Below are 27,112 nucleotides of genomic sequence, written 5' to 3' on the forward strand. Positions count from 1 at the left end.
CATGACTATGCTAGTTATTCGGAAATATGCATAATCAATTATATATCAATGGCAAATATGCTTGAAGTCATCTCCTCAGAGACATTTTACCCATAGCAGACAATCAAAATACCCATTAACCGTTTAGAAAGCTTCTCTACGTTCTGGCTTATGGAGGGAAGTCATAAGTAGAAGATCCCTCAATAAGATGTCTATACACCATCATAGAGCACATGGACACGAGTGTCACATTGAGATAAGTATTTTAACTGTTTATTGTGCTGGAATATTTATCTGTATCAGACACAATGAGAATAAGTTAAGGCTTGGCATACGAGGTGACATATGTAATGCGACAGCAATTCTCAGAAACGTTGAGTGACAAAAATCAATTGTGCAACCGGCCTCTGACTTGCTGTCACATGTCTGTTTTAGAGCTGAGATTTTGCTGTAAAAAAATGTCCAAATCATAGAGACGTTGCAGACGATTGTGTCTTGCTTTGAAGTCTAAGACAAGTAAGCCTTGTATCCCTAGCCTTAAAGGGGTTGTATCACAAAAAAACATTCGTGGAATATCCATAGAATATGCCATAATGTCTGACAGAATCTGGCCTCACCTCTTGAACCTGCACATATCTAGGCCTCCAAATCCGACCGCCAGTAAGTGAAGAGCTGGCAGCGCATGCATTGGCTCTCTCCATTCATTGCTATGGGAGTTCCAAATATACCTGAGCAGATGTGTTGTATCAGAGAATCCCTATTCTGGAGATAGGTGCCAGTCCAAGAGGTGGTACATTTATGGCATATTGTATGGCCATGTCCTTAAGGTCTCTCATGGGTAATCCCCTTTAATTCTAACTAATCAAACTGCTTTGATATAAAAGAAAAAACTGGAGCTTTGAATTTTTAAATTATTAGGCTATGACCGGGGTAGGCAATTATTATTCCCGGTAAGCCACATGAGAGATTATGACTGTTTGTTTAGGCCAAATCAATACGCTGAAATTAATTCTGCTCAATAATAACATATTCTAATTATTACTTTATATTAATTGTATCACCTAATATTGAGCAGAATTAAGTATGCTGACATAACCCTATATATATAGCTACACATATGGCCCCCTATAGACCATATGAGCACATACACAGCCCCCTATATACAGTATGAGTGCACATAGTCCTTTATATAGAGTATGAGCCCCACACAGTACTATTTACAGTAAGAGCCCACACACAGTCCCCTAATGTACAGTATGAGCCCTCACATAGCCCCCTATATACAGGATGAGCCTTAAAATAGCCTCCCTATATTCAGTTTGAGCTCTCATATAGCCCAGTGTATGAGCCTCCAGTCAGCCCCCCATATACAGAATGAGCCCCCACATAATCTCCTATATACATTATGAGTCCCCACACTGTACCCCAATATACAGTATGAGCCCCCACATAGCCCCTATATACAGTGAATCTCCACATAGTCCCCTATATACAGTGTGAGCCCTCACATAGCCTATATACAGTGTGAGACCCCACATAGCCCGCTATATACAGAATGAGCCCTCACATAGCCCCCTAAATACAGTATGAGCCCCCACATAGCCCTCTATATACATGCACAAATCCCATACTCTAAACAAAAAAAAAACAACACATACCTTGCTCTTAGTCCCCCATCACTCTGCTCCGGTCTCCAGTGCACAGACTCTGCGCACAGCAGATGCACTGATTACGACATCACGTCTGCTATCTCAGTCTCACATGCTGACTGCCTGAAGATGGAGCCTGCGTCCCTTCTTCAACCAATGCATTTGCCGCTATCCGCATCCTAAGAATGTGGATAGTGGTGATTCCGGTCGGCGGAGGGCATGGTGTGGCCCGTGAGCCCGTGTTTTAAGCCATTCGGCTGTCTGAGTCCGAGGACTGGCCAAAGGGTCAGATGTGGTCAAAGGGCCACACTTTGCCCATTTCTGGGCTATGATGGTTTTTTTGCTGTAGTATATTTTACCGTAGTTAAAAAAATAAACCACTGTTACAAACCAGACCAAAAGCCAGAGCAAAAATGAAGGCACTTGTGAACACAGCTCACGCATATGGCTTTTGAGATTACACTTTTGCATTGCAGCAAATCATCCATTGCTTGTTTTTCTAACCTACTCACAGTTTAAAGGTATCATCCTTTCAAAGAAGGATACCCACAATAAAATTAATATTTTATAGAAAGCAACTTTATTATAGGAAAAATATGTTTTTGCAATGGTCACCTGGTGGTCAGCAACTTTTTTTCCCATAGCGAGTAATTCAAGTTCAGGTGAAATTGTACCATAACTCAAGACAATGTCATATTGTTATGGAGCTCTCGTCTTAAAGGAAACCTGTCACCTGATTCATGCTGCCCAATCAGTGAACGATTTCTTGTTTCTAGGTATGGTCCCTAGCTGGCTTCTTTGACTGATGCTACAGATGATTGCCATGTCTCTCCAATAGCGAGAGAACTATCAGTCACTTATAGTAAGGCTGGAAAGGGCCGATCTGGGACATAGCTGACCAAGTCTTGTCTACATCTATGGATCTTTAAAGTAAAGTGGCATGTAGGAGTTTGGGGCACATCTGCTCAAAATTACTGTTATTGTGAACAGTGAAGCAAGTTGACGATGACATTATTATTATTATTATTATTTATTATTATAGCGCCGTTTATTCCATGGCGCTTTACAAGTGACATGATCTAAGATTACACATTTCCTTTGTATTTATTCAAAATATACTGTATATACAGTATATTTTCATCTTTTACATTTTAAAATTAACAAAAAAGGAAAATGGGCAGATGCAAACGTTTGGGCACCGTGCATGGTTAGAACCTAGTAGCTCCCCTTTGGCAAGTATCACAGCTTGTAAATGCTTTTTGTAGCCAGCCAAGAGTCTTCCATTTCTTGTTTGAGGGATTTTCTCTTTTGAGGTCTAGCCACAGATTTTCAATGATTTTCAGATCAGGGGACTGTGAAGCCAGTGGTAAAACCTTCAGCTTGTACCTTTTGTGTTAAGGGTGCTTTACACGCTGCGACATCTCTAGCGATTGCTAGCGATGTCGAGCGCGATAGCACCCACCCCTGTCATTTGTGCGACATTTGGTGCTCGCTGCCGTAGCGAACATTATCGCTACGGCAGCGTCACACGCACATACCTTGTCAGCAACGTCGCTGTGACCGCCAAACAATCCCTCCCTCAAGGCGGAGGTGCGTTCGGCATCATAGCGACGTCACTGCGGCGTCACTAAGAGGCCGGCCAATAGAAGTGGAGGGGCGGAGATGAGCGGGACGTAACATCCCGCCCACCTTCTTCCTTCCTCATTGCCGGTGGACGCAGGTAAGGAGATATTCGTCGTTCCTGCGGTGTCACACATAGCGATGTGTGATGCCGCAGGAACGACAAAAAACATCGTACCTGTGGCAGGAACTATATTAACGAAAGGAGCGACGTGTCAATGATCACCGTTTTTGAACGATTTTGCAATTGTTGATCGTCGCTCCTTGGTGTCACACGCTGCGATGTCGCTACCGGTGTGGCGCCCCTGACCTGGTCAGGCACCACTGAGTACTGCACCCATGCTGGGGACAGTACAAAACAGGTAATCCAGAAGGCTGACCGAGGTGTGACTACACAGGCGCATAGTGATCAGGTCTCACACATTTACCTTTGAGAGGACCCCTGGGGATCCCAGGAGGGGGCGAAGCCTCCATCTCCACTCGAGGGGTGTGGTAGAGAGCCTGGTTGCTAGGTGACGTAGGCAAGAACAGGAGAGGAGGGAAGAGTGAGCCGAAGACAGTTGAGTGGTGAAGTTCAGGGAGAGCAGAAGCAGACCCTGTAGCTCTACACGATTCTGACAACGTATGCGCAGTGACTACCGACGGGGGAGAACGGTCACCTGGTAGTGCTGCCCGAAATCCACCCACGACTAAAGAGAGAGCAACGGAGTGGAAAGTAAGGAGACTGTCAGGGAGATACCAGGCCCAAACGGGTAGCAGGTCCCAGTGCAGGGATAGATCCACCTGTCCTTTGCCAAACCTGCATGAGGGGGCACTTTACACCCCCAAGACAACACTACAGAGTCCGCAGCCACGTAGCAAAGTGAGGGCCCATAGCTCACAGGAGGCAAGCAGCCGGAGTGACCTGGTCCAGGCTACAAGCAAAAGGGCCAAAAGGAAGGGGAGAGAGGCACCAGCAACTTCCCTGGGCGACCCCAGCAGGGCTTCAAGCAGGGGTTACCCCAAAACACAAAGGGCTAAGGAAGGCGAGTCGGTAGCCACCCTCATCAGTCAGCCTGAAGGACACCTGGTTCCAGCCTGGTTCATCCCAGCTACGCCTGGGTTACTCACCCTGCCACCTAATGTGAGTAAAACCCCTGAAAGACATTCTGCTTGTGTTGAGTTATTCTGCGCCTTGTGGTTCCACACACCTACACAGGGCCCTGGGGCTTGCCTCACTCTCAGGAGGCTATTACAACTGACTGCACCCACCATCAGCCCCAGGCATCCCTTAATCTGCAGTGGCGGTCTCCACTGACCGCAATTCTGAGAGTGGCGTCACGACAATCAAAATAGAGGATTTCTTACCTGTGACAAGATCCAGCCGCGTGGAGTCCCTGAAGGTAATGCACAGCTGCACCGACACCGAGCCTCGGGGCCCCACACCGGCACCGGATGTGCGTCACTAACGACGTGACCCCGATGATATATTGGTAGCGATGTCGCAGCGTGTAAAGCGGCCTTTAGTCTATTGTGGATCTTGACGTGTATTTAGGATCATTATCTATTTGTCGAAGCCATCCAATTTTTAACATCAGCTTTTTTTTACAGATGGTGTTATGTATGCATAAAGAATTTATTGAAATTTCATTGAATCCATTCTGCACTCTACCACTGAAATGTTCTCCATGCCATTTGCTGTAACACAACCCCAAAGCATGATTGATCCACCCCCATGCTTAATGGTTGGCAAGATGTTCATCTCCTGGAATTTTGTGCCTTTTTTTCTCCACACATACCTTTGATCATCACAGCCCAAGAGATCTATTTTAACCTCATTACTCCACAGAACTTGTCTCCAAAATGCCTCAGGCTAGGTTAGATGTTCTTTTGCATACTTCTGAAGCTAAATTTTATGGAGAGGATGCAGGAGAGGTTTTCTTCTGTAAAGGCCATATTTGTGCAGATGTCTCTGAACAGTAGAACAATGTACCACAACTCCAGAGTGTTCTAAATCTTCCTGAAGGACTTTTGCAGTCGACCAGGGTTCTGATTTGCCTCTCTAGCAATATTACGAGCAGCTTTCACAGAAATTTTGCTTGGTCTTCCAGACCTTATCTCGACCTCCGCTGTTCCTGGTAACTGCCATTTCTTAATTAGATTTAAAACTGAGGAAAGGGCAACTTGAAAACTCCTTGCTATCTTCTTATAACCTTCTCCTGCTTTGTGGGGCTCCAACATTTTCAGAGTGCTATGCAGCTGCTTAGAAGAACCCATGGCTGCTGCTTTTTGACACAAGGTTAGAGGAGACTGGGATTTTTATAAGGCTATGAAATTTGCATCACCAGGCCATTTGTAAGGATGATAGTGAGCAAGCCATAACCCTAACAGCCTAATTAAGGTCGGAAACCTTGGTTAAAGTTATCTGAACACACAAATCTCCAAGGGTGCCCAAACTTTTGCATAAGCCTATTTTCCTTTTTGTAATTTTTAAAATGAGAATACACAAATATATATACTGTATATATCTAATATACAAAGCTCAGTGTATGTATATGTGTGTATGTCCGCTAAAGGAATTTGCACCGTCATATTTACAATCATGAAATTTTGCACAGACACTCCATGTGACTCATGGAACGTCTTAGACTATCTTTTGACAGGAAAATGTAACGCCGCACTTTACAGTTACTCTCCAAAATCCTGCCTCCATTAAACTGAATGGAGGTGGGAGCTACAAGCTATTAACAGCAACTGTCAGTGGTTGCTGTAGGAACAAAATAAACTGTTAGTATAAGAAGCTTATGTGTGAGGTAATATGATGTCGGTGGGGAGACGGATAGAGAGAGACAGAAAAAGACAGAGACAGACAGACAGAGAGACAGGGAAAGAGAGGACAGACAGACAGGGAAAGAGACAGAGACAGCTCGGCAAAGAGACAGTCCGGCAAAGAGACAGCCCGGCAAAGAGACAGACGGGGAAAGAGACAGACGGGTAAAGAGAGAGACCTGGAAAGAGACAGATGGCGAAAGAGACAGACGGGGAAAGAGAGAGATACATAGACACACACATAGAGACAGACACAGAGATGGAGACAGGTAGACTGATACAAATACAGACAGAGAGCTAGAAACAGACAGACAGAGACATAGACACAGACGGACAGCGACACACAGACAGAGACTGGGAGAGAGACAGAGACAGTTACTATCCCGGGCAACGCCCGGGTACTACAACTAGTATATATATATATATATATATATATATATATGTATATATATATATATATATATATATATATATATATATATATATATATATATATATATATATATATATATAGTCATATGAAAAAGTTTGGGCACCCCTATTAATGTTAACCTTTTTTCTTTATAACAATTTGGGTTTTTGCAACAGCTATTTCAGTTTCATATATCTAATAACTGATGGACTGAGTAATGTTTCTGGATTGAAATGAAGTTTATTGTACTAACAGAAAATGTGCAATCCAAATTTAAACAAAATTTGACCGGTGCAAAAGTATGGCCACCCTTATCAATTTCTTGATTTGAACACTCCTAACTAATTTTTACTGACTTACTAAATCACTAAATTGGTTTTTTAACCTCATTGAGCTTTGAACTTCATAGGCAGGTGTATCCAATCATGAGAAAAGGTATTTAAGGTGGCCACTTGCAAGTTGTTCTCCTATTTGAATCTCCTATGAAGAGTGGCATCATGGGCTCCTCAAAACAACTCTCAAATGAACTGAAAACAAAGATTATTCAACATAGTTGTTCAGGGGAAGGATACAAAAAGTTGTCTCAAAGATTTAAACTGTCAGTTTCCACTGTGAGGAACATAGTAAGGAAATGGAAGAACACAGGTACAGTTCTTGTTAAGCCCAGAAGTGGCAGGCCAAGAAAAATATCAGAAAGGCAGAGAAGAAGAATGGTGAGAACAGTCAAGGACAATCCACAGACCACCTCCAAAGACCTGCAGCTTCATCTTGCTGCAGATGGTGTCAATGTGCATCGGTCAACAATACAGCGCACGTTGCACAAGGAGAAGCTGTATGGGAGAGTGATGCGAAAGAAGCCGTTTCTGCAAGCATGCCACAAACAGATTCATCTGAGGTATGCAAAAGCACATTTGGACAAGCCAGTTACATTTTGGAAGAAGGTTCTGCGGACTGATGAAACAATGATTGAGTTATTTGGTCATACAAAAAGGCGTTATGCATGGAGGCAAAAAAACACGACATTCCAAGAAAATCACTTGCTACCCACAGTAAAATGTGGTGGAGGTCCCATCATGCTTTGGGGCTGTGTGGCCAATGCCGGCACCGGGAATCTTGTTAACGTTGAGGGTTGCATGGATTCAACTCAGTATCAGCAGATTCTTGACAATAATGTGCAAGAATCAGTGTCGAAGTTGAAGTTACGCAGGGGATGGATATTTCAGCAAGACAATGATCCAAAACACCGCTCCAAATCTACTCAGATATTCATGCAGATAAACAATTACAATGTTCTGGAATGGCCATCCCAGTCCCCAGACCTGAATATCATTGAAAATCTGTGGGATGATTTGAAGCGTGCTGTCCATGCTCGGCGACCATCAAACTTAACTGAACTGGAATTGTTTTGTAAACAGGAATGGTCAAATATACCTTCATCCAGGATCCAGGAACTCATTAAAAGCTACAGGAAGCGACTAGAGGTTTTTATTTTTGCAAAAGGAGGATCTACAAAATATTAATGTCACTTTTATGTTGAGGTGCCCATACTTTTGCACCGGTCAAATTTTGTTTAAATGCGGATTGCACATTTTCTGTTAGCACAATAAACCTCATTTCAATCCAGAAATATTACTCAGTCCATCAGTTATTAGATATATGAAACTGAAATAGCTGTTGCAAAAACCCATATTGTTATAAAGAAAAAAGGTTAACATTAATAGGGGTGCCCAAACTTTTTCATATGACTGTATATATATATATTGTATATATATTGTTTTTTTGCCTAAAATACAAAGGAAATGTGTCATTTTTAACTTTATGCTTTTCAGAGATCGTTTCATTATCAGCGTGCTGTAACTGTTCACAATAACAAGTGTAATAAGGTTTATGGCACATCTGAAAATATGGGTGCTCAAGAAGGGTTCAAATCCGTCATTGGATAAAAGAGAACTTGGCACACTAAAAAGGAATATAAGGACTCTATTGTACAGGCAATCCAAAAAAAGTAATGTTTCGACCCCTGTATTTGGGTCTTCCCAATAGATTCTAATGTATATGCCTTTAAGATGGTGATACTGTCAAAATCACCAAGAGATTTATAAAAAAAAAAAAAAATCAGATTTCTGTACTGTAAAGATGTGATGGCGTGGTATAGCAGAGCCTCTTACATACCTTGGCTGCAATTGTGCAGCTGGCTTCTCGTTCATGCTGCTCACAGTTTTAGAAGGTTGGTAGTTTCCACTGAAATCAGCTGGTTTGGCCAACTTTGATCTAATGTATATGGAGATCTTTAGATTATAAAGACTTTAATTTAAAGTTAACAAAGGGCATTTTATCTGAGGTGGGATGTCAAGTAATATATTCATATTTTGACGCAGCTTTGGAGCTTCACATAGGAGTTAATACAAAAAAGATGAGACAAACTTTTTTATACTTTTTTTTGGATTTACCAATGACTTTGGTTCAAAAACCTGTGTCAAATGCATCGATAAAAACTCCATATGTGATTACTTCCTCAGGTAGTGTTCACACAATGCATTCCTGAAGCATTTATTTTACTGTGATTTTCCAAAAACACAGTAAATTAGGATCATTTTACCACATTTTTACAAAATCGTGAAAAAAATAACGCATTGGAAAAACAATGTGTGAACGTGACCTCATTATACCACTTATATTGAAAAGATACCAAGGCCCAGTGGGCTTGCGGTTGTCTATGTACATTTGGACAAGTATGGTATATATTGGTCATTAGGGTGGGATATTCAAGGGTCAGCGCACATCCCTCATCGTCAAACTTGCTTTATAAAAACAGGAGCTTATGGGTTTAAAAAGCTCAATAGGGTTTTATCCAAAGGACATAAGCATGTCATGCAAGAGAAAACTTACTCACCTTGTTCGGTTGTGGTAATCACAACACAAAAGACATTTAGTATATTAGAACAGCTGCTGCAGAATCCATGGACTGGGGATCCAACGATATGAGGATGGAGGGAAACTATGGCTGGATATCAGGATGGAGGGAAACTGTGGCTGGATATCAGGATGGAGGGAAACTGTGGCTGGATATCAGGATGGAGGGAAACTGTGGCTGGATATCAGGATGGAGGGAAACTGGCTGGATATCAGGATGGAGGGAAACTGTGGCTGGATATCAGGATGGAGGGAAACTGGCTGGATATCAGGATGGAGGGAAATTGTGGCTGGATATCAGGATGGAGGGAAACTGTGGCTGGATATCAGGATGGAGGGAAATTGTGGCTGGATATCAGGATGGAGGGAAACTGTGGCTGGATATCAGGATGGAGGGAAATTGTGGCTGGATATCAGGATGGAGGGAAACTGTGGCTGGATATCAGGATGGAGGGAAATTGTGGCTGGATATCAGGATGGAGGGAAACTGTGGCTGGATATCAGGATGGAGGGAAATTGTGGCTGGATATCAGGATGGAGGGAAACTGTGGCTGGATATCAGGATGGAGGGAAATTGTAGCTGGATATCAGGATGGAGGGAAACTGTGGCTGGATATCAGGATGGAGGGAAACTGTGGCTGGATATCAGGATGGAGGGAAATTGTGGCTGGATATCAGGATGGAGGGAAACTGTGGCTGGATATCAGGATGGAGGGAAACTGTGGCTGGATATCAGGATGGAGGGAAATTGTGGCTGGATATCAGGATGGAGGGAAACTGTGGCTGGATATCAGGATGGAGGGAAACTGTGGCTGGATATCAGGATGGAGGGAAACTGTGGCTGGATATCAGGATGGAGGGAAATTGTGGCTGGATATCAGGATGGAGGGAAACTGTGGCTGGATATCAGGATGGAGGGAAACTGTGGCTGGATATCAGGATGGAGGGAAATTGTGGCTGGCTATCAGGATGGAGGGAAACTGTGGCTGGATATCAGGATGGAGGGAAACTGTGGCTGGATATCAGGATGGAGGGAAATTGTGGCTGGATATCAGGATGGAGGGAAACTGGCTGGATATCAGGATGGAGGGAAACTGTGGCTGGATATCAGGATGGAGGGAAATTGTGGCTGGATATCAGGATGAAGGGAAATTGTGGCTGGATATCAGGATGGAGGGAAATTGTGGCTGGATATCAGGATGGAGGGAAACTGTGGCTGGATATCAGGATGGAGGGAAATTGTGGCTGGATATCAGGATGGAGGGAAACTGTGGCTGGATATCAGGATGGAGGGAAATTGTGGCTGGATATCAGGATGGAGGGAAACTGTGGCTGGATATCAGGATGGAGGGAAATTGTAGCTGGATATCAGGATGGAGGGAAACTGTGGCTGGATATCAGGATGGAGGGAAACTGGCTGGATATCAGGATGGAGGAAAACTGTGGCTGGATATCAGGATGGAGGGAAACTGTGGCTGGATATCAGGATGGAGGGAAATTGTGGCTGGATATCAGGATGGAGGGAAACTGTGGCTGGATATCAGGATGGAGGGAAACTGTGGCTGGATATCAGGATGGAGGGAAATTGTGGCTGGATATCAGGATGGAGGGAAACTGTGGCTGGATATCAGGATGGAGGGAAACTGTGGCTGGATATCAGGATGGAGGGAAATTGTGGCTGGATAACAGGATGGAGGGAAACTGTGGCTGGATATCAGGATGGAGGGAAACTGTGGCTGGATATCAGGATGGAGGGAAATTGTGGCTGGATATCAGGATGGAGGGAAACTGTGGCTGGATATCAGGATGGAGGGAAACTGTGGCTGGATATCAGGATGGAGGGAAATTGTGGCTGGATATCAGGATGGAGGGAAACTGGCTGGATATCAGGATGGAGGGAAACTGTGGCTGGATATCAGGATGGAGGGAAACTGTGGCTGGATATCAGGATGGAGGGAAATTGTGGCTGGATATCAGGATGGAGGGAAACTGTGGCTGGATATCAGGATGGAGGGAAACTGTGGCTGGATATCAGGATGGAGGGAAATTGTGGCTGGATATCAGGATGGAGGGAAACTGTGGCTGGATATCAGGATGGAGGGAAACTGTGGCTGGATATCAGGATGGAGGGAAACTGTGGCTGGATATCAGGATGGAGGGAAATTGTGGCTGGATATCAGGATGGAGGGAAACTGTGGCTGGATATCAGGATGGAGGGAAACTGTGGCTGGATATCAGGATGGAGGGAAATTGTGGCTGGCTATCAGGATGGAGGGAAACTGTGGCTGGATATCAGGATGGAGGGAAACTGTGGCTGGATATCAGGATGGAGGGAAATTGTGGCTGGATATCAGGATGGAGGGAAACTGGCTGGATATCAGGATGGAGGGAAACTGTGGCTGGATATCAGGATGGAGGGAAATTGTGGCTGGATATCAGGATGAAGGGAAATTGTGGCTGGATATCAGGATGGAGGGAAATTGTGGCTGGATATCAGGATGGAGGGAAAGTGTGGCTGGATATCAGGATGGAGGGAAACTGTGGCTGGATATCAGGATGGAGGGAAACTGTGGCTGGATATCAGGATGGAGGGAAATTGTGGCTGGATATCAGGATGGAGGGAAACTGTGGCTGGATATCAGGATGGAGGGAAATTGTGGCTGGATATCAGGATGGAGGGAAATTGTGGCTGGATATCAGGATGGAGGGAAACTGTGGCTGGATATCAGGATGGAGGGAAATTGTGGCTGGATATCAGGATGGAGGGAAACTGTGGCTGGATATCAGGATGGAGGGAAATCGTGGCTGGATATCAGGATGGAGGGAAACTGGCTGGATATCAGGATGGAGGGAAACTGTGGCTGGATATCAGGGTGGAGGGAAATTGTGGCTGGATATCAGGATGGAGGGAAACTGTGGCTGGATATCAGGATGGAGGGAAATTGTGGCTGGATATCAGGATGGAGGGAAACTGTGGCTGGATATCAGGATGGAGGGAAACTGTGGCTGGATATCAGGATGGAGGGAAACTGTGGCTGGATATCAGGATGGAGGGAAATTGTGGCTGAATATCAGGATGGAGGGAAACTGTGGCTGGATATCAGGATGGAGGGAAATTGTGGCTGGATATCAGGATGGAGGGAAATTGTGGCTGGATATCAGGATGGAGGGAAACTGTGGCTGGATATCAGGATGGAGGGAAACTGTGGCTGGATGTCAGGCTGGAGGGAAATGCTGTTTATTGTGAATGCGTTTCGAAGTGTCCACACTTCTTCTTCAGTACTAACCAGTTTGTTCTGAAGAAGTGTGGAAGACTTTGAAACGCGTTTACAATAAACCACATCAAATCTTTCTTGTGTATCCTGGTCTTACTGAAGGAATTCACAGCAGCACGGAAATAGCCACAATTTCCCTCCATCCTAAACTTGCTTTTTAATATATAACAAGTTACCATTTCATAAATGAAGGGGTGAATGACTAGAAGATGCATACAACTATATAAATCTATGTGCACAATTCTGTTAAAATGCAGCATCAAAACTTGGGACTGGGCACAATATTTTGCTAATTACAGTGAAATCGGTGATTTGTTCTAATTAGCTGGTGCTGTCGTCTGTAATTCGCAGGTGGCATCAGCTGGGAATTTCTGACTTCTGGTTCACACTGAGATTTTTGGTTCACACAGTTTTTCTTCAATGCTTTTCTGTCAATCATTGTACAATTGTGTGGTGTGCCAAGCAGCAATAAATGGCTTGCAAACAATAAACTGCATATGATGTCATCACAATGGTCAGGGGATTTAATAACATAATAAAGAGGAGGCTTATTCTGGCAGAAAAGTCATAACGCAGCCTTTGTTTAGACTAGGGGTTTCAAACTCAGCTGGGTATATGGGCCGCACATAGAAAAAAAATAATTTGGGGGCCACATTCTTTTCAGGACCAAGTAACATTTTTATTGGTACCATATTTTTTTGTATACCCCCTTGGATTACAGTGTTTAAACATTTTTCATTTGTTTATTCAAACATGCACTTTTGTTTATTTAAATATAAAAAAATACATTTTTGATGGTAAAAAAAAAGTCATGCTTTATTTTTTATTTATTTTACATTGTATCCCTTTTTTGTAAATAATCAAGTTTTACAATTAGCACCATATAGTAATTTTAGAAAATATCTTGTAGTAATGTTCCCATCCTGGTCGTCATTTTTTAGTAATATCTCCCACCCTGGTCCCCCTTTTGTAGTAATGTGCCCATCCTGTTCCCCATCCTGTAGTAATGTGCCTATCCTGAAGTAATGTCCCAATTCTTGTCCTCATCCTGTAATAATGTGTACAACCTGTAGTAATGTGCCCATCCTTGTCCCCTTCTTATAGTAATATGCCCATCCTGGTCCTCATCCTGTAGTAATGTGCCCATCCTGAAGTAATGTCCCAATCCTTGTCCCCATCCTGTAATAATGTGCACATCCTGTAGTAAAGTGCCTCATCCTTGTCCTCATCCGATAGTAATGTGCCTCATCCCTGTCCCCATTCTATAGTAATGTGCCCCTTCATTGTCCCCACCCAATAGTAATGTGCCCATCCTTGTACCCATCCTGTAGTAATGTGCCTAATATTTGTCTCCATCCTGTAGTTATATGCCCAATCCTCGTCCCCATCCTGTAGTAATGTGCCCCATCCTTGTGCGCATACTAAGTATTGCGCCCAATCCTTGTGCCCATCCTGTATTAATGTGCCTATCCTTGTCCCCATCCTGTAGTAATGAGCCCATTTACTACTCTGCCAATGCTGGTGCTCTTCTTGTAGTAATATCCCCTTTACTGGTCCTCCTCTTGTAGCAAAGTCCCATCCCGGTCCTTTATTTTGCCATTTTTCAGATACACACACACACACACACACACACACACACAAAACCAAAACATTCTTCTCAACTGCACTCTATTCCCTCAGCATCCTCTTTCCTGCTTCTTGTAGCCCACAAGCACGTGCCCCCTTTCACGATCGCAGAAGGTGCAGGAGCTGCAGCCATCAGAGCTTTATTTAAGATTAATGTTTTCCTGGCGCTGCGCAGAGTCAAGCTCTCTGCACAAGTATTCCAATGTTAGCCGCTGGCCAATCAGAGGCCAACAGCTGACGTCATATTCGTCAGCTTTTGGCCTCTAATTGGCCAGCGGCTGCTATTGAAATAGCTGTGCATAGAGCTTGACTCTGCACAGGGCCAGGAAAACATTCATCTCAAATAAAGCACTGACAGCTGCGGCTCCTGCACCTTCCGCAATCATCAAGGGAGGCACGTGCCTGTTGACCACAAAAAGCAGCTTGAGGGACTGCATGCAGTTCGAGGGCTGCGTGTTTTGGACCCCTGGTTTAGACTGTACAGATTTGCAACATTTTTTATGAAATGCGTTTTCTTTGCCATATTTAGAAATGGATAACAATCCAAATTTTCTTTAAAGCTAACCATATTCTAGCTAAAAAAACAAACAAACCCAATCCAATAAAGAAAAACTGAATTGTGTAGCCGTGGCTTCAAATAACATATACTATAGGTGCTATACTGTTCCCCACTGAAAATTAATGTTCAAATATATACCTAAACTGATGATAGACATAAAAAGTCCGGCAGTATATGCATTATCTCATTTTTGATGGAAGCATTCCCTAAAATGGGATTTGTAATTCAAAGAAAAAGCATACTCACCTCATTGATTCTCCCCTCCGCTCTAATTCTGTCACTGTTCACCCTCCAGTCTTCACTTACTGCTACAGCAATGAAGTCTTGCCCCTCTGGTCACCATATACTGCTACAAAGATGAAGTCCCATGTCCCACAGCACATACAGTAGGTATCCAATGGAGCAAGCCATGATTCTTCTCAAACAGAACGCGATATTTAATGAAAAAAAATAAATTTTGTATGAAATCAAAAGCATATACCTAGGTGTCATATGACTTTACAAATTATATGGGTACTGTACTGCCCTACTGCTCCATACTGAGGTTGTACAGAACTGTATTATGGCCTAATGTGGGAAACCCTATCAGACTATCAAGTATGCCTTTGCTATTAATTACCAGGAAAAGTGCAGAACAAGTAGAACAAACATAGTGTGGACCAAATGATATAGACTGTAACTATATTTATTGTAGCAAACATTTTATACAGTATGTTATTGGAGCAAATGAGATTGCATAAAAATCATAACATGCTCGTATTCGTCACTTCATTGTTACATTCACACCAACCTACTTTTCATTCCAGCTTTAACTGTGCATCCGCAGTACATCTGTATTATAATCCTCAACAAAAAACACATGTGAATTTATTGTGGATTTAACCGTAAGCAAATGGTGACATCTGAAGCACAAGTTAGCATGCTGCAGATTTAAAATCAGCACCATAGGTCAATTGACATTGCTGATCTTTTTTCCGCAGAGCATATTTGAGATTTAGTAAGCTTTCATTCATCTAGTTACAAGAGTAAAGCACTTCTGATTTTCCACCCACAAATCTGGATGTGGAATCTGCAACTTATCTGCTTCTTGTGAACACACATTAGGAGTTATGCCGGTTTCACAAATCCGACTTTCACTGTCCACATATGGCTCACTATATCAAAAACAGTCGCCGGTATCGAGACCAAACCCAGCAGCCTCACACATGCTTATGAGACTATTGAGGTCAGGTACGGGGGTCCATGGTCAGTTCAGACGTCATGGTCCATACACAGATCCTGAAAGTCAAATATGTAAAACTGGCCTTAAAGAGGTATTCTCAAGTTTGAAGGCAATCTTCAATTCCCGGGATAGGGGATCACTTTCCAGTCACTGGGGTTCTGAACGCCTTGGCCCCCCAGTGATCCTGAGATCCAGGTCTCCGAAGAACACTGGCTGAATGGATCGGAGATCAACCATGCACACTACCACTCCATTCACGCTTAATGTGAGTGCTAGAGATTGCCAAGCACTTGGCTGATCTTAGGCACCCATCCTATACACAAGGTCACTCTATTGGCTGAGTGCTCCTGAGTTCTCCATGAGGAAAATTATTTGGTACTCTAAAATTGGATGTGCAAAATCGATATCTACCCCAATGATAAAGTTTCTGGGACCCTCATACACATTAGAGTATCACCCGATATCAGTTTGGGTCGGCCGATAATAGTCTAATGTGTACGAAGGCCGTTAGAGTTGCAAGCTAGTACACAATCCAATATTCAGGCAAATAAAAAATGCCTATTTTATTTTACCAGAAGCACATAGATCCAGGTACAGATTGTATAGTGTACATTCATTTATCCATATAGAAGATGAAAGAAAATTCCAAGAAGCAGTTACTTGGTGCTGTGTACTTTCTCTTCCCAAGCTGTAGCTCAAAGACCTAGTACCCCCAGCCAATTCAACAAGTTTAATTAAGCTCGAAGAACCCGGGAGTAAATTAGCCAGAACAAGGGACAGTTACCATGAAAGGATTACCATATCAATGCTTGGAAGTCGGTCCCCTTGGCTCTTGTGTGAATACAAATCAATTACCAGGAGCTGTGAAGCTGGCTTTTCTCTCCAGAGTATTAATGCTTGACAAAAGCTGGGATACAAAGAGAGCCCTGTTAAATGAAGAGAGAGTGTGTGTGTTTATGTGGGGGTGGAGGAAGATCGAAATGGGGGCTTCACTGAAAATAAAGGGCACTAATGTTCTAGGTTAGACTTTATTTTACTAATTTTATTGTCTGAAAATTTTATGTATAATGTAGCTTAGTATTATTTAGACACAAATCAACATCAATAATGTACTTGTAGTTGCACAGGTGTGCAAGAGTACCAAGGACAGTTACCTTTTGAGTGAAAATCATTACTTGAGAATCCATAAAGTGTATGTCAATACCATTATTGGATTTGTCTTTACCAAAATGTAATTTTTGATGTAATCTTTTTACAGGAGACACATGTGAAGAGGTTCAAGTATGCAGAAAATGTTGCGCCCAGTTTGATGAACCTTCAGAATTTGCCAAGCACCGGGAATGCTGCCCACTAAACAATCATGTTGTGGTAATTGTAGAGAATCAAGGGGAATCCAATAGGAAAAATCAAACAAGAAGCGTCAATGAAGATTCTCCTTCTGCGCCTAGTTCTCCTGAAAGTATTGCATCAGGAAAACACACAATGGTGACTGAACAAGGTGAAAGAGAAGCATGTTCTCAAATGATGGACTCTATGAAACCAGAAATGGACAAAAAAGGTGTGGGCCCATCTCAACGATTTCTCATTCCTAATGGGGGACTGATTATGGAAGGTCTCTCAGGACCAAAAGCAGCCCTAGCACCTATGAGTCAGGAAGCCGTACCAGGAGGTCAGACTGCAGCAGCTCCCATTAACATTCCTATGATCTTGGAAGAATTAAGAGTTCTCCAGCAGAGACAGATACATCAAATGCAAATAACAGAGCAGATATGTCAACAGGTACTTATGCTTGGATCTCTTTCCATGACTCCATCAAATCCACCGACATCTCCACCAGAAAAAAACACTACTGCAAAATCATTGCCTATTTTTAGCCCAACAAAACAATCTGAATCTGTGAATGACTCAGCAAAAATATTGTGCAGAGATGAAACAGCCAAACCGTCCTTTCTTCATCTCTACAACCCCATAGGACAGTCATTTGCAGCCAGAAGTATTGCCAATTTGAAAGACAAATTCATGGATGGGTTCTGTGACAAATCCACTACAGGGCATGCTACTATTTCAAACTCCCCACCAACCCAACTCATTACACCGCATGCAATTTTTCCACCAGGATTACCTAATTTACCAACTGGATTATTTTTAGGAGCAAGAGTACTAGAAAATGCCCCAAGCCTTTTAAAGCAGAAAAACAATGAGTCACTACGTGTTGAGAGTCAACAAGAAAGAGCATCAGGAAAGCACAAGTGTCGGTTTTGCGCAAAAGTTTTTGGCAGCGACAGTGCCCTCCAAATTCACCTGCGGTCTCATACTGGTGAAAGACCATATAAATGCAACATATGTGGAAACCGCTTCACAACTAGAGGCAATCTGAAAGTACATTTTCATCGGCATAAGGAAAAGTACCCTCATATACAAATGAACCCACATCCAGTTCCTGAGCATTTGGATTATGTTTTAACTAGTAATGGACTCCCATATGGCATGTCGGTACCTCCAGAGAAAGCAGAAGAGGAGACAATAGAAAAGAAGCCTGTTATACCCCCAATAATGACCACCGAGGGCTTAAATCTGTTTTCTAGCTCAGGTACTCAAGGACTGCCGCCAGTTAATAAACTCGTACTCATGAAATCTGGAGATGTTTCTTCTGCATTGAAGGGTCCCAATGGTTGTTCAAAGGCAAAGTCTGATGAAAACACACCTCCAGCAGAAAGGACAGTTACTGGAGCAATTGATGCCACAGGAAGGATGCACATAAGCAAGTTGGTAACCTCCCTTCCTAGTTGGGCATTGCTTGCTAGTCACTTTAAAACTGGAAACTTCCCATTCTCTTATGCTGTAGATCCATTAGGATACTCGGAGACTTCAAAATTGCAACAATTGGTAGAAAAGATTGATAAACAGGTAACAGCACCAAATCAGTGCGTCATCTGCTTAAGAGTATTAAGCTGTCCCAGGGCACTTAGACTCCATTATAATCAACATGGAGGGGAAAGACCATTCAAATGTAAGATATGTGGTCGAGCTTTCTCAACTAAGGGAAATTTAAAAGCTCACTATGTAGGTCATAAATCAAGTTTATCTTCAAAGCTGCAAAATTCATGTCCAATTTGTCAGAAAAAGTTTACTAATGCAGTTACTCTTCAACAACACATACGGATGCATCTTGATGGGCAGATTCCTAATGGAGACATTGCTTACGGGGATGGTAGCAAAACAGAATCAATAGAAAACAAAAGTACACCAGACTTTTCAGATGAAATGAGTACAGATGAAGACTCATTAGATGCCAGTGAATCAGAAAGTGAAAAAGCAGCACTAGTAGAGTCAGAAATATCAAGCATGGATGATGATGCCGCTGCTTCTGCTATGAAGAAGAAAGAAGAGAATGACATACCAGCTAACAACAATGCTGAAACTACAACAGATCCAGAACAAAGCACTACCACAAAACCTGAGGAAACTAAAGAAAAAATGGTGTGTGAACAGCTGAGCAGTGACAAGGAAGAAAAAATCGAGGAGGACACAAAAGTGGAAGATGAAAACAAAAAATCTGAATCTGATAAAAACAACGATGAAAAGAAAGAGGATTCAGAAGCAGATATGAGCAATGTTTCAGATCAAAGTCCAGAAAAAAAGGATAACATCCACATATGTAATCTCTGTTCTGAAAAACTGTCCAGCAAGGAGTTATTGGAGGTCCACATGAAATGCCACACCAAAGATGGGCTGTTCCATTGCTTAGTTTGCAAGCAGAGCTTCCTGGAGGCATCCATACTGACGAAGCATATGCTCCAAGCACACCAGGTGAGCCAAAACTTCCCTCCGCAGCCAGTTGGCAGTCCCAAACACCCAAGTGCAGATTTGCCAACTCCAGGCCAGACATTTCTGGTGAGAGCAGTGAAGAGTGAAGTATTAAGCCCAACCCAGACATTAGCATTGGTCCAGCTTCCACGGCTGACGGTGCCTTCTTCCCTGTCCCCTTCTTTGAGACGCAGCCCTAAGCAGCATCTGTGCATAGTATGTAAGAAGACGTTCTCCTCGGCCAGTGCTTTGCAGATACATGAGAGGATACATACAGGAGAGAAGCCTTTTTCCTGCAATATGTGTGGAAGGGCGTTCACCACACGGGGGAACCTAAAGGTAGGCTCTCCATCTAAATTAACTATTCAGTGAAATTTAAACTTGTGACAATCACTGAATTACACAAACCAACACTAAAATATATTACACAAATAGAAATGTTCACAAAATATGTCATAAGTTTATAATTTTATTATGGAGAATATTTATAAAAGTGCACGGCACTACCAGGGTTAAATGTAACATCTGCATTAATTTTAGAGTGTTATAAACTCCAAAACACCATAAATGATTTAGATATTAGTGGGGACTAGTTGAAAGTATTAACAATTGCTTATAATAAACTAGTCAGAAGCCTCTTCTAAACACAATCAAACAGTATACATTGTAGTTAGATATGTCAAATTCAAGGCCATCTCTAAGGAAGCTTCATGTTGTTAGTTGAGTGCTGGTAGATCTCGTTGCCTGACTTCCTATTGTTGGTTCAGTGCTGATAGACCTCCTTCCCTGGCTACCTATTGTTGGGTCAGTGCAGGTTGACCTCCTTGCCTGACTTCCTATTGTTGGTTCCGTGCGGGTAGACCTCCTTCCCTGACTACCTATTGTTGGTTCAGTGCTGATAGACCTCCTTGCCTTACTACCTATTGTTGGTTCAGTGCTGATAGACCTCCTTGCCTGACTACCTATTGTTGGTTCAGTGCTGATAGACCTCCTTGCCTGACTACCTATTGTTGGTTCAGTGCTGATAGACCTCCTTGCCTGACTACCCATTGTTGGTTCAGTGCTGATAGACTTCCTTGCCCGACTTTCTATAGTTGGTTCAGTGCAGGTAGACCTCCTTGCCTGGCAACCTATTGTTGGTTTAGCACTAATAGAGCTCTTTGCCTGACCACAGACTGTTCATTCTGTACTGCTGAGCTCTTTGCCTGACCATGTAGTCTTGGTTTCAGAACTGGTAGAGCTCCTTGTCCAATGACAAATTGTTAGTTCTGAGCTGGTAGAGCTTCTTGACTGACCACATATTGATGGCTCAGTAGTGGTAGAGCTCCCTCTCTAACCACTTATTGTTGTTTAAGTGCTAGTAGTGGTATTTGCATGATCACATGTTGCTGGTTCAGTGCTAGTAAACCTCCTTGCCTGATTACCTATTGTTGGTTCAGTGCTGATAGACCTTCTTACCTGATACCATATTGTTGGTTCTGTGCTGGTAGACCTCTTTCCTGACTACCTATGGTTGATTCAGTGCTAGTAAGATCTCTTTGCCTAACCACCTATTGATCGTTCAGTGTTGGTATGCTTTATTGCCTGACCACCTATTATTCTTGGTTCAGTGCTGATAGACATCCTTGGCTGTCCACATGAGTGGCTCAATAACATAGAACTATAAATAAACTGGAGATAAATAATCTAATAGCTTCCTGTAAGTGCAGTTCAAGATAAATAGGTATATATAACAATCAAAATCTAAAAAGCCCTATAACTTGTTTGCTTCAATATAATTGTCTCAAAAACTTCTACATGTATTTTATTATTTTTTATAACATTTTCTAACCTTTCTTTTGAACCGCAGGTCCATATGAGCACACATGTATGGAATAGTAGCTCATCCAGAAGAGGAAGGCGTCTCTCTCTGGATAACCTTGGGCCCTTGCTATCTGGAACGCCAGTGAAGCTACAAAACTTCCTGTCCAGAGATATTCCAACACAATTGGTTGGAGTTAGCCCGTTATCATTCTGGAACCAATATACCGCATATCTTACTAGTGGTCCAACATCATCAAATGGTAGCATCACCTCTCCAACTGCTGTTATCACGCCACCAGCCTTGATTGGCTTGCGAGCAGCTAAAATTGGGCAAATTCCTTCTGGAGGGCTAATGGAAGTAAAAGAGAAACATCCAGGTGGTACAGAGGCTTCAAATGAGAGCTCAGGAAAAGAGGAGAAATAGAGGGCTGATGCGAAAATAGATGTAATGACACAAGTTGACTAAAAAGGTTGTACTGATCTCAATAAGCTTTCCAGTAGGAAGAGATAATGAAGACAAAGGACTCTAATGATTACTCGCCTCATGAAATCCGAGTTATCTAACCGAGATTATGGGTTTTTGCATAATATGAGTTTGGAAATTGTATTTTAGAAAAAATTCAGGGCTCACTTAACTTAGAAATATTTGGGTTAGTGGAAAGAGGTGGATATTGTGAAATAGCTATTGAGTTTGAGTCATCAGGAAACATTTAAGAATGTTATCAGAGGACGAAATCCCAATGATAGAGGAGAATGATTGATTATATAAAACGAGCCACTTGTGAACTATAAGTCATGAACTCTCCATCTTGGACTGCAAACACAAATAAGCAAAACGTACGAAATGTAAAAGATCTGTACAAAGTCTATCCCATAGATGGATGGTAGTATCCATAGCTTTCCTGATACCTCACTCTACAAAAGGTCTTTCCTGTTTAATGCGGTCTTTCTCACATAGAAGGTGCCTTCTACAAGAATGTAGACAAAAGCTAAGAAAAAATACTTTTCTTTACTTGGCAGTAAGGATTAAAACAGGATGCATTAATTACACATACTGTATAAAAGATTCCAGGGGCGAAGATAAAGGATGCAGAGGCTGTGGTCAAGGCTAGGCCTGAAAATCTGAAGACACCCAAAATGTTCCAATACCCAACAAGAAGAAACTAGAACTATAAAAGATGTTAGTAAGTTTTCACTATTGCTCAGGAGATTAAATGTACTCCTAAAATGGATGCTGTGTATATCTGCATGATAAATCCCGATAACTTTAAGGAAACTATCTGCATTGCCACCACTAGCCATGAGGAACAATGGGAATGGGTACAGAATAAAGGGACAAACCTTCATAAAAATTGGGGCAGAAGTATCATTATTGGTGGGCTGTTATGGGCACTGTGTTATACAACTCTTGAGAAACAGTTACTGATGCCAACAGGAGGAAGCTCTAAATCAGGCCTTCCTGCTGTACATGTATTTTGTCCGCAGGCTATCACAAGGTCCGGGGCTAGAGTTAATAAGTCACATATACTGTACATATACAGTGAAGGAAGTAATTATCTGATCCCTTGCTGGTTTTGTAAGTTTGCCCACTGACAAAGACATGAACAGTCTATAATTTTAAGGGTAGGTTAATGTTAACAGTGAGAGATAGAATATGCTAATTAAAATCCATAAAATCATGTTGTATAAATTATATAAATTAATTTGCATTTTCCAGAGAGAAATAAGTGTTTGATCCCTCTGACATACAATACTTAATACTTGTTGGCAAAACCCTTGTTGGCAAGCACTGCACTCAGACGTTTTTTTTAGTTAATGATGAGATTTGCGCACACGTCAGGAGTAATTTTGTCCACTCTTCTTTGCAGAACATCTCTAAATCATTAAGATTTTGAGGCTGTCGCTTGGCAGCTCAGAGCTTCAGCTCCCTCCATAAGTTTTCTATGGGATTAAAGGGAACCTGTCAGGTGCAATATGCACCCAGAACGACAAGTAACTCTGGGTGCATACTGCTAATCCCTACCTAACAGTCCCTGTATCTAGTAGCATAGATAAAGAGATCTTTAGAAAAAGTATTTCTAAAGCTCTATTAGCTTATGCTAATGAGCGCAGGGACTAGTCCCAAGGGTGTTATATGCCCTGACTAGCCGCCCTCTTAGCATGTTAGCACTCCCATAGGGGCGTACTAACATGCTATTCAATTCAGCATCACCAGTAGTGACACGCATACCTGTGTTTGCTGTGACCGCGCTTCGGAATGTCAGGCACTTCCAGTCATGCACAGTCGACCTCTTTGAAGCTGGGACGCGTGCACCTGGCTTCATACTGCGCATGACCGAAAGTGCCCGGCATTTAGAAGTGCGGTCACAGCGAACACAGGTACGCGTGTCTCCACTGGTGATCTTGAATTGAATAGCATGTTATTACGCCCCTATGGAGAGAGATTAAGGCAATCAAAGGTTTTGTGAGAGTGGTGTGTTAAATAAAAAATTAATAAGTTAAGTGTTTATATATAAAAAAAATAATGCATGTATACTTTTTCTAAAGATCCCTTTATCTATGCTAGTGTAGACAGGGATGGTTAGGCAGGAATTAGCAATATGCACCCAGAACTGCTCGTGGTTCTGGGTGCATATTGCACCTGACAGGTTTCCTTTAAGATCTGGAGACTGGCTAGGCCACTCCATGACCTTCATGTGCTTCTTTTTGAGCCACTCCTTTGTTGCCTTGACTGTATGTTTGGGTCATTGTTGTGCTGGAAGACCCAGCCAGAACCCATTTTTAATGTCCTGGCGGAGGGAAGGAAGTTGTCACTCAGGATTTTACAGTACATGGCTCCATTGTCCCACTGATGCGGTGAAGTAGCCCTGTGCCCTTAGTAGGGAAACACCACCAAAAGATAATGTTTCCACCTCCATGCTTGACTGTGGGGATGGTGTTTTTTGAGTCATAGGTAGCATTTTTCTTCCTCCAAACACTGCAAGTTAAAGCCAAAGAGCTAAATTTTTGTCTCATCTGACCACAGCACCTTCTCCCAATCATTCTCAGAATCATCCAGGTGTACATTGGCAAACTTCAGATGGGCCTGCACATGTGCCTTTTTGAGCAGTGGGACTTTGCGGGCACTGCAGGATTTTACTCCATCATGGCGTAATGTGTTACCAATGGTTTTCTTGGTGACAGTGGACCCAGCTGCTTTGAGATCATTAAGTTTCCCCTGTGTAGTTTTAGGCTGATCTCTCACCTTACTCATGATCCTGCATACCCCATGAGGTGAGATTTTGCATGGTGCCCCAGGTCGATGTTGATTGACAGTCATTTTGTATTTTTTCCATTTTCTTACTATTCCACCAACAGTTGCCTCCTTCTCCCCCCACATCCTACTTATAGTTTTGTAGCCCATTCCAGCCTTGAGAAGGTCTATGACCTTGTCCCTGACATCATTAGAAAGTTCTTTGGTCTTGCCCATGTTGTAGAGGTTAGAGTCTGACTAATTAATTGAGTCTGTGGACAGGAGTCTTTTATACAGGTAACAATTTAAGACAGCTTTCTTTAATGCAGGTAAGGGAGTTGATTAGGAGTGTCTAACTGGGCTGTAGGAGCCAGAACTCTTAGGCTATGTTCACACACTGCGTTTTTCACCTGCGTTTTTGGTCCGTTTTTGGTCCGTTTTTGCTGCAGAAATTTCTTGAGAAATTCTTGTAACCTTTCTGCAGACATTCCCCAGCAAAACCTATGGCAAAAAAAATTAGCTGTGCGCACACTGCGTTTTTTTCTTAAGAAAATTCTTTCAGTAGATTTTCTTAAGAAAAAGAATGAGCATGTCACTTCTTTTCTGCAGCTAACTGCGTTTTTTGCCATATATAATTGGCACAATAACGCAGGGAGCAACCAGCGGTAAAAACGCACCAAAAACGCACCGAAAACGCACCAAAAACGCGGCAAAAACGCAGGTGCGTTTTTGGTGCGTTTTTTTAACACAGGTGCACTCTTAAGAAATTTCTTAAGAAATTTCTTAAGAAAAATCATTTTTCTAGTGTGAACATAGCCTTAATGGTTGGGAGGGGATCAAATACTTATTTCTCTCTGCAAAATGGAAATAAATTTATATAATTTATACAATGTGATTTTCTGAATTTTATGTTGGATATTCTATCTCTCACTGTTAAAATTACCCTACCCTTAAAATTATAGACTGTTCATGTCTGTCAGTGGGCAAACTTACAAAATCAGCAAAGGATCAAAGAATTATTTCCTTCACTGTATTTGTCATAATCTCTGTGTTCGGAATTGTATAAATAGGACTTGAAGGGAACATGTCAACCGTCCACTGCTGTCTGAAGATGGGCACCATGAAATCTACACAGACTATGGTCCTGATTCATTATTTACTCTTCAGTAATTTTTTTTGTCTTGTTCCTATTCAACAATATGGTGCATGATGTTTGACTAATTTATTTTTTTTTAGTTGCTCTTTTATTTTATTTTGTGCCTTTTTCTAGTGATATATTGCACAACCCTTTCATTAAGTTTCTAAAAGACGCATCTTAAGGGTGCTTTACACGCTGTGACATCGCTAGCGATTGCTAGCGATGTCGAGCGCAATAGCACCCGCCCCCGTCGTTCATGCGACATTTGGTGCTCGCTGCCATAGCGAACATTATCGCTACAGCAGCGTCACACGCACATACCTTGTTAGCGACGTCGCTGTGACTGCCGAACAAACCCTCCTTCAAGGGGGAGGTGCATTCATCATCCTAGCGACGTCACTGCGGCGTCAATAAGCGGCCGCCCAATAGCAGAGGAGGGGCGGAGATGAGCGGCAGGAATATGCCGCCCACCTCCTTCCTTCCTCATTGCCGGTGGACGCAGGTAAGGAGATGTTCGCCGTACCTGCGGTGTCACACATAGTGATGTGTGCTGCCACAGGAACGACGAACAAAATTGTACCTGCAGCAGCAACGATATGAAAAGGAGCGACGTGTCAACGATCACCTATTTTGAGCGATTTTTCGATCGTCGCTCCTTGGTGTCACACGCTGCGATGTCGCTACTGGTGCCGGATGTGTGTCACTAATGACTTGACCCTGACGATATATCGGTAGCGATGTCGCTACGACAGCGATCACCAAATGTCGCACATACGACGGGGGCGGGTGCTATCGCGCTCGACATCGCTAGCAATCGCTAGCGTTGTCGCAGCGTGTAAAGCCCCCTTTACTCTAAAAAGGCATAAAAAGAATGATGAATCGAGGATGATTTTTTTTGTTGTTTTTTTTGTTTGTTTGTTTTTTTTTAAATGCCACAGTGTTTCAGAGTTGAACATTGCTCTCTGTTCCAGGCTTCCCATGGTTAGAACAGCATGAAGTGTTTCAGCTGGTTAATAAATAAGGTGCGCCCAACCAGTCACATGTTTCTGCACTCCCTGTTATCAGTTTT

General features: G+C 42.6%; 1 protein-coding gene across 3 annotated transcripts in view; it reads left to right on the plus strand.

Moving 5' to 3' along the window:
- SALL2 (spalt like transcription factor 2) overlaps positions 1-23,270 on the plus strand; it is a 49,148-nt gene extending 25,878 nt beyond the window's left edge. For 2 of the 3 annotated variants that reach the window (XM_075319524.1, XM_075319540.1), the window contains exons 2-3: positions 17,322-20,209; positions 21,720-23,270. In XM_075319524.1, coding sequence (XP_075175639.1) covers positions 17,322-20,209; positions 21,720-22,097 — 3,266 coding nt within the window. In that variant the 3' untranslated portion in view covers positions 22,098-23,270. The remainder of the gene's footprint in view (positions 1-17,321; positions 20,210-21,719) is intronic. The other variant, XM_075319532.1, reaches the window with a different exon arrangement.
- Positions 23,271-27,112: the final 3,842 nt, after the last annotated feature.

Source organism: Anomaloglossus baeobatrachus, chromosome 1, assembly GCF_048569485.1.
Source record: "Anomaloglossus baeobatrachus isolate aAnoBae1 chromosome 1, aAnoBae1.hap1, whole genome shotgun sequence".
Lineage (NCBI taxonomy): Eukaryota > Metazoa > Chordata > Amphibia > Anura > Aromobatidae > Anomaloglossus > Anomaloglossus baeobatrachus.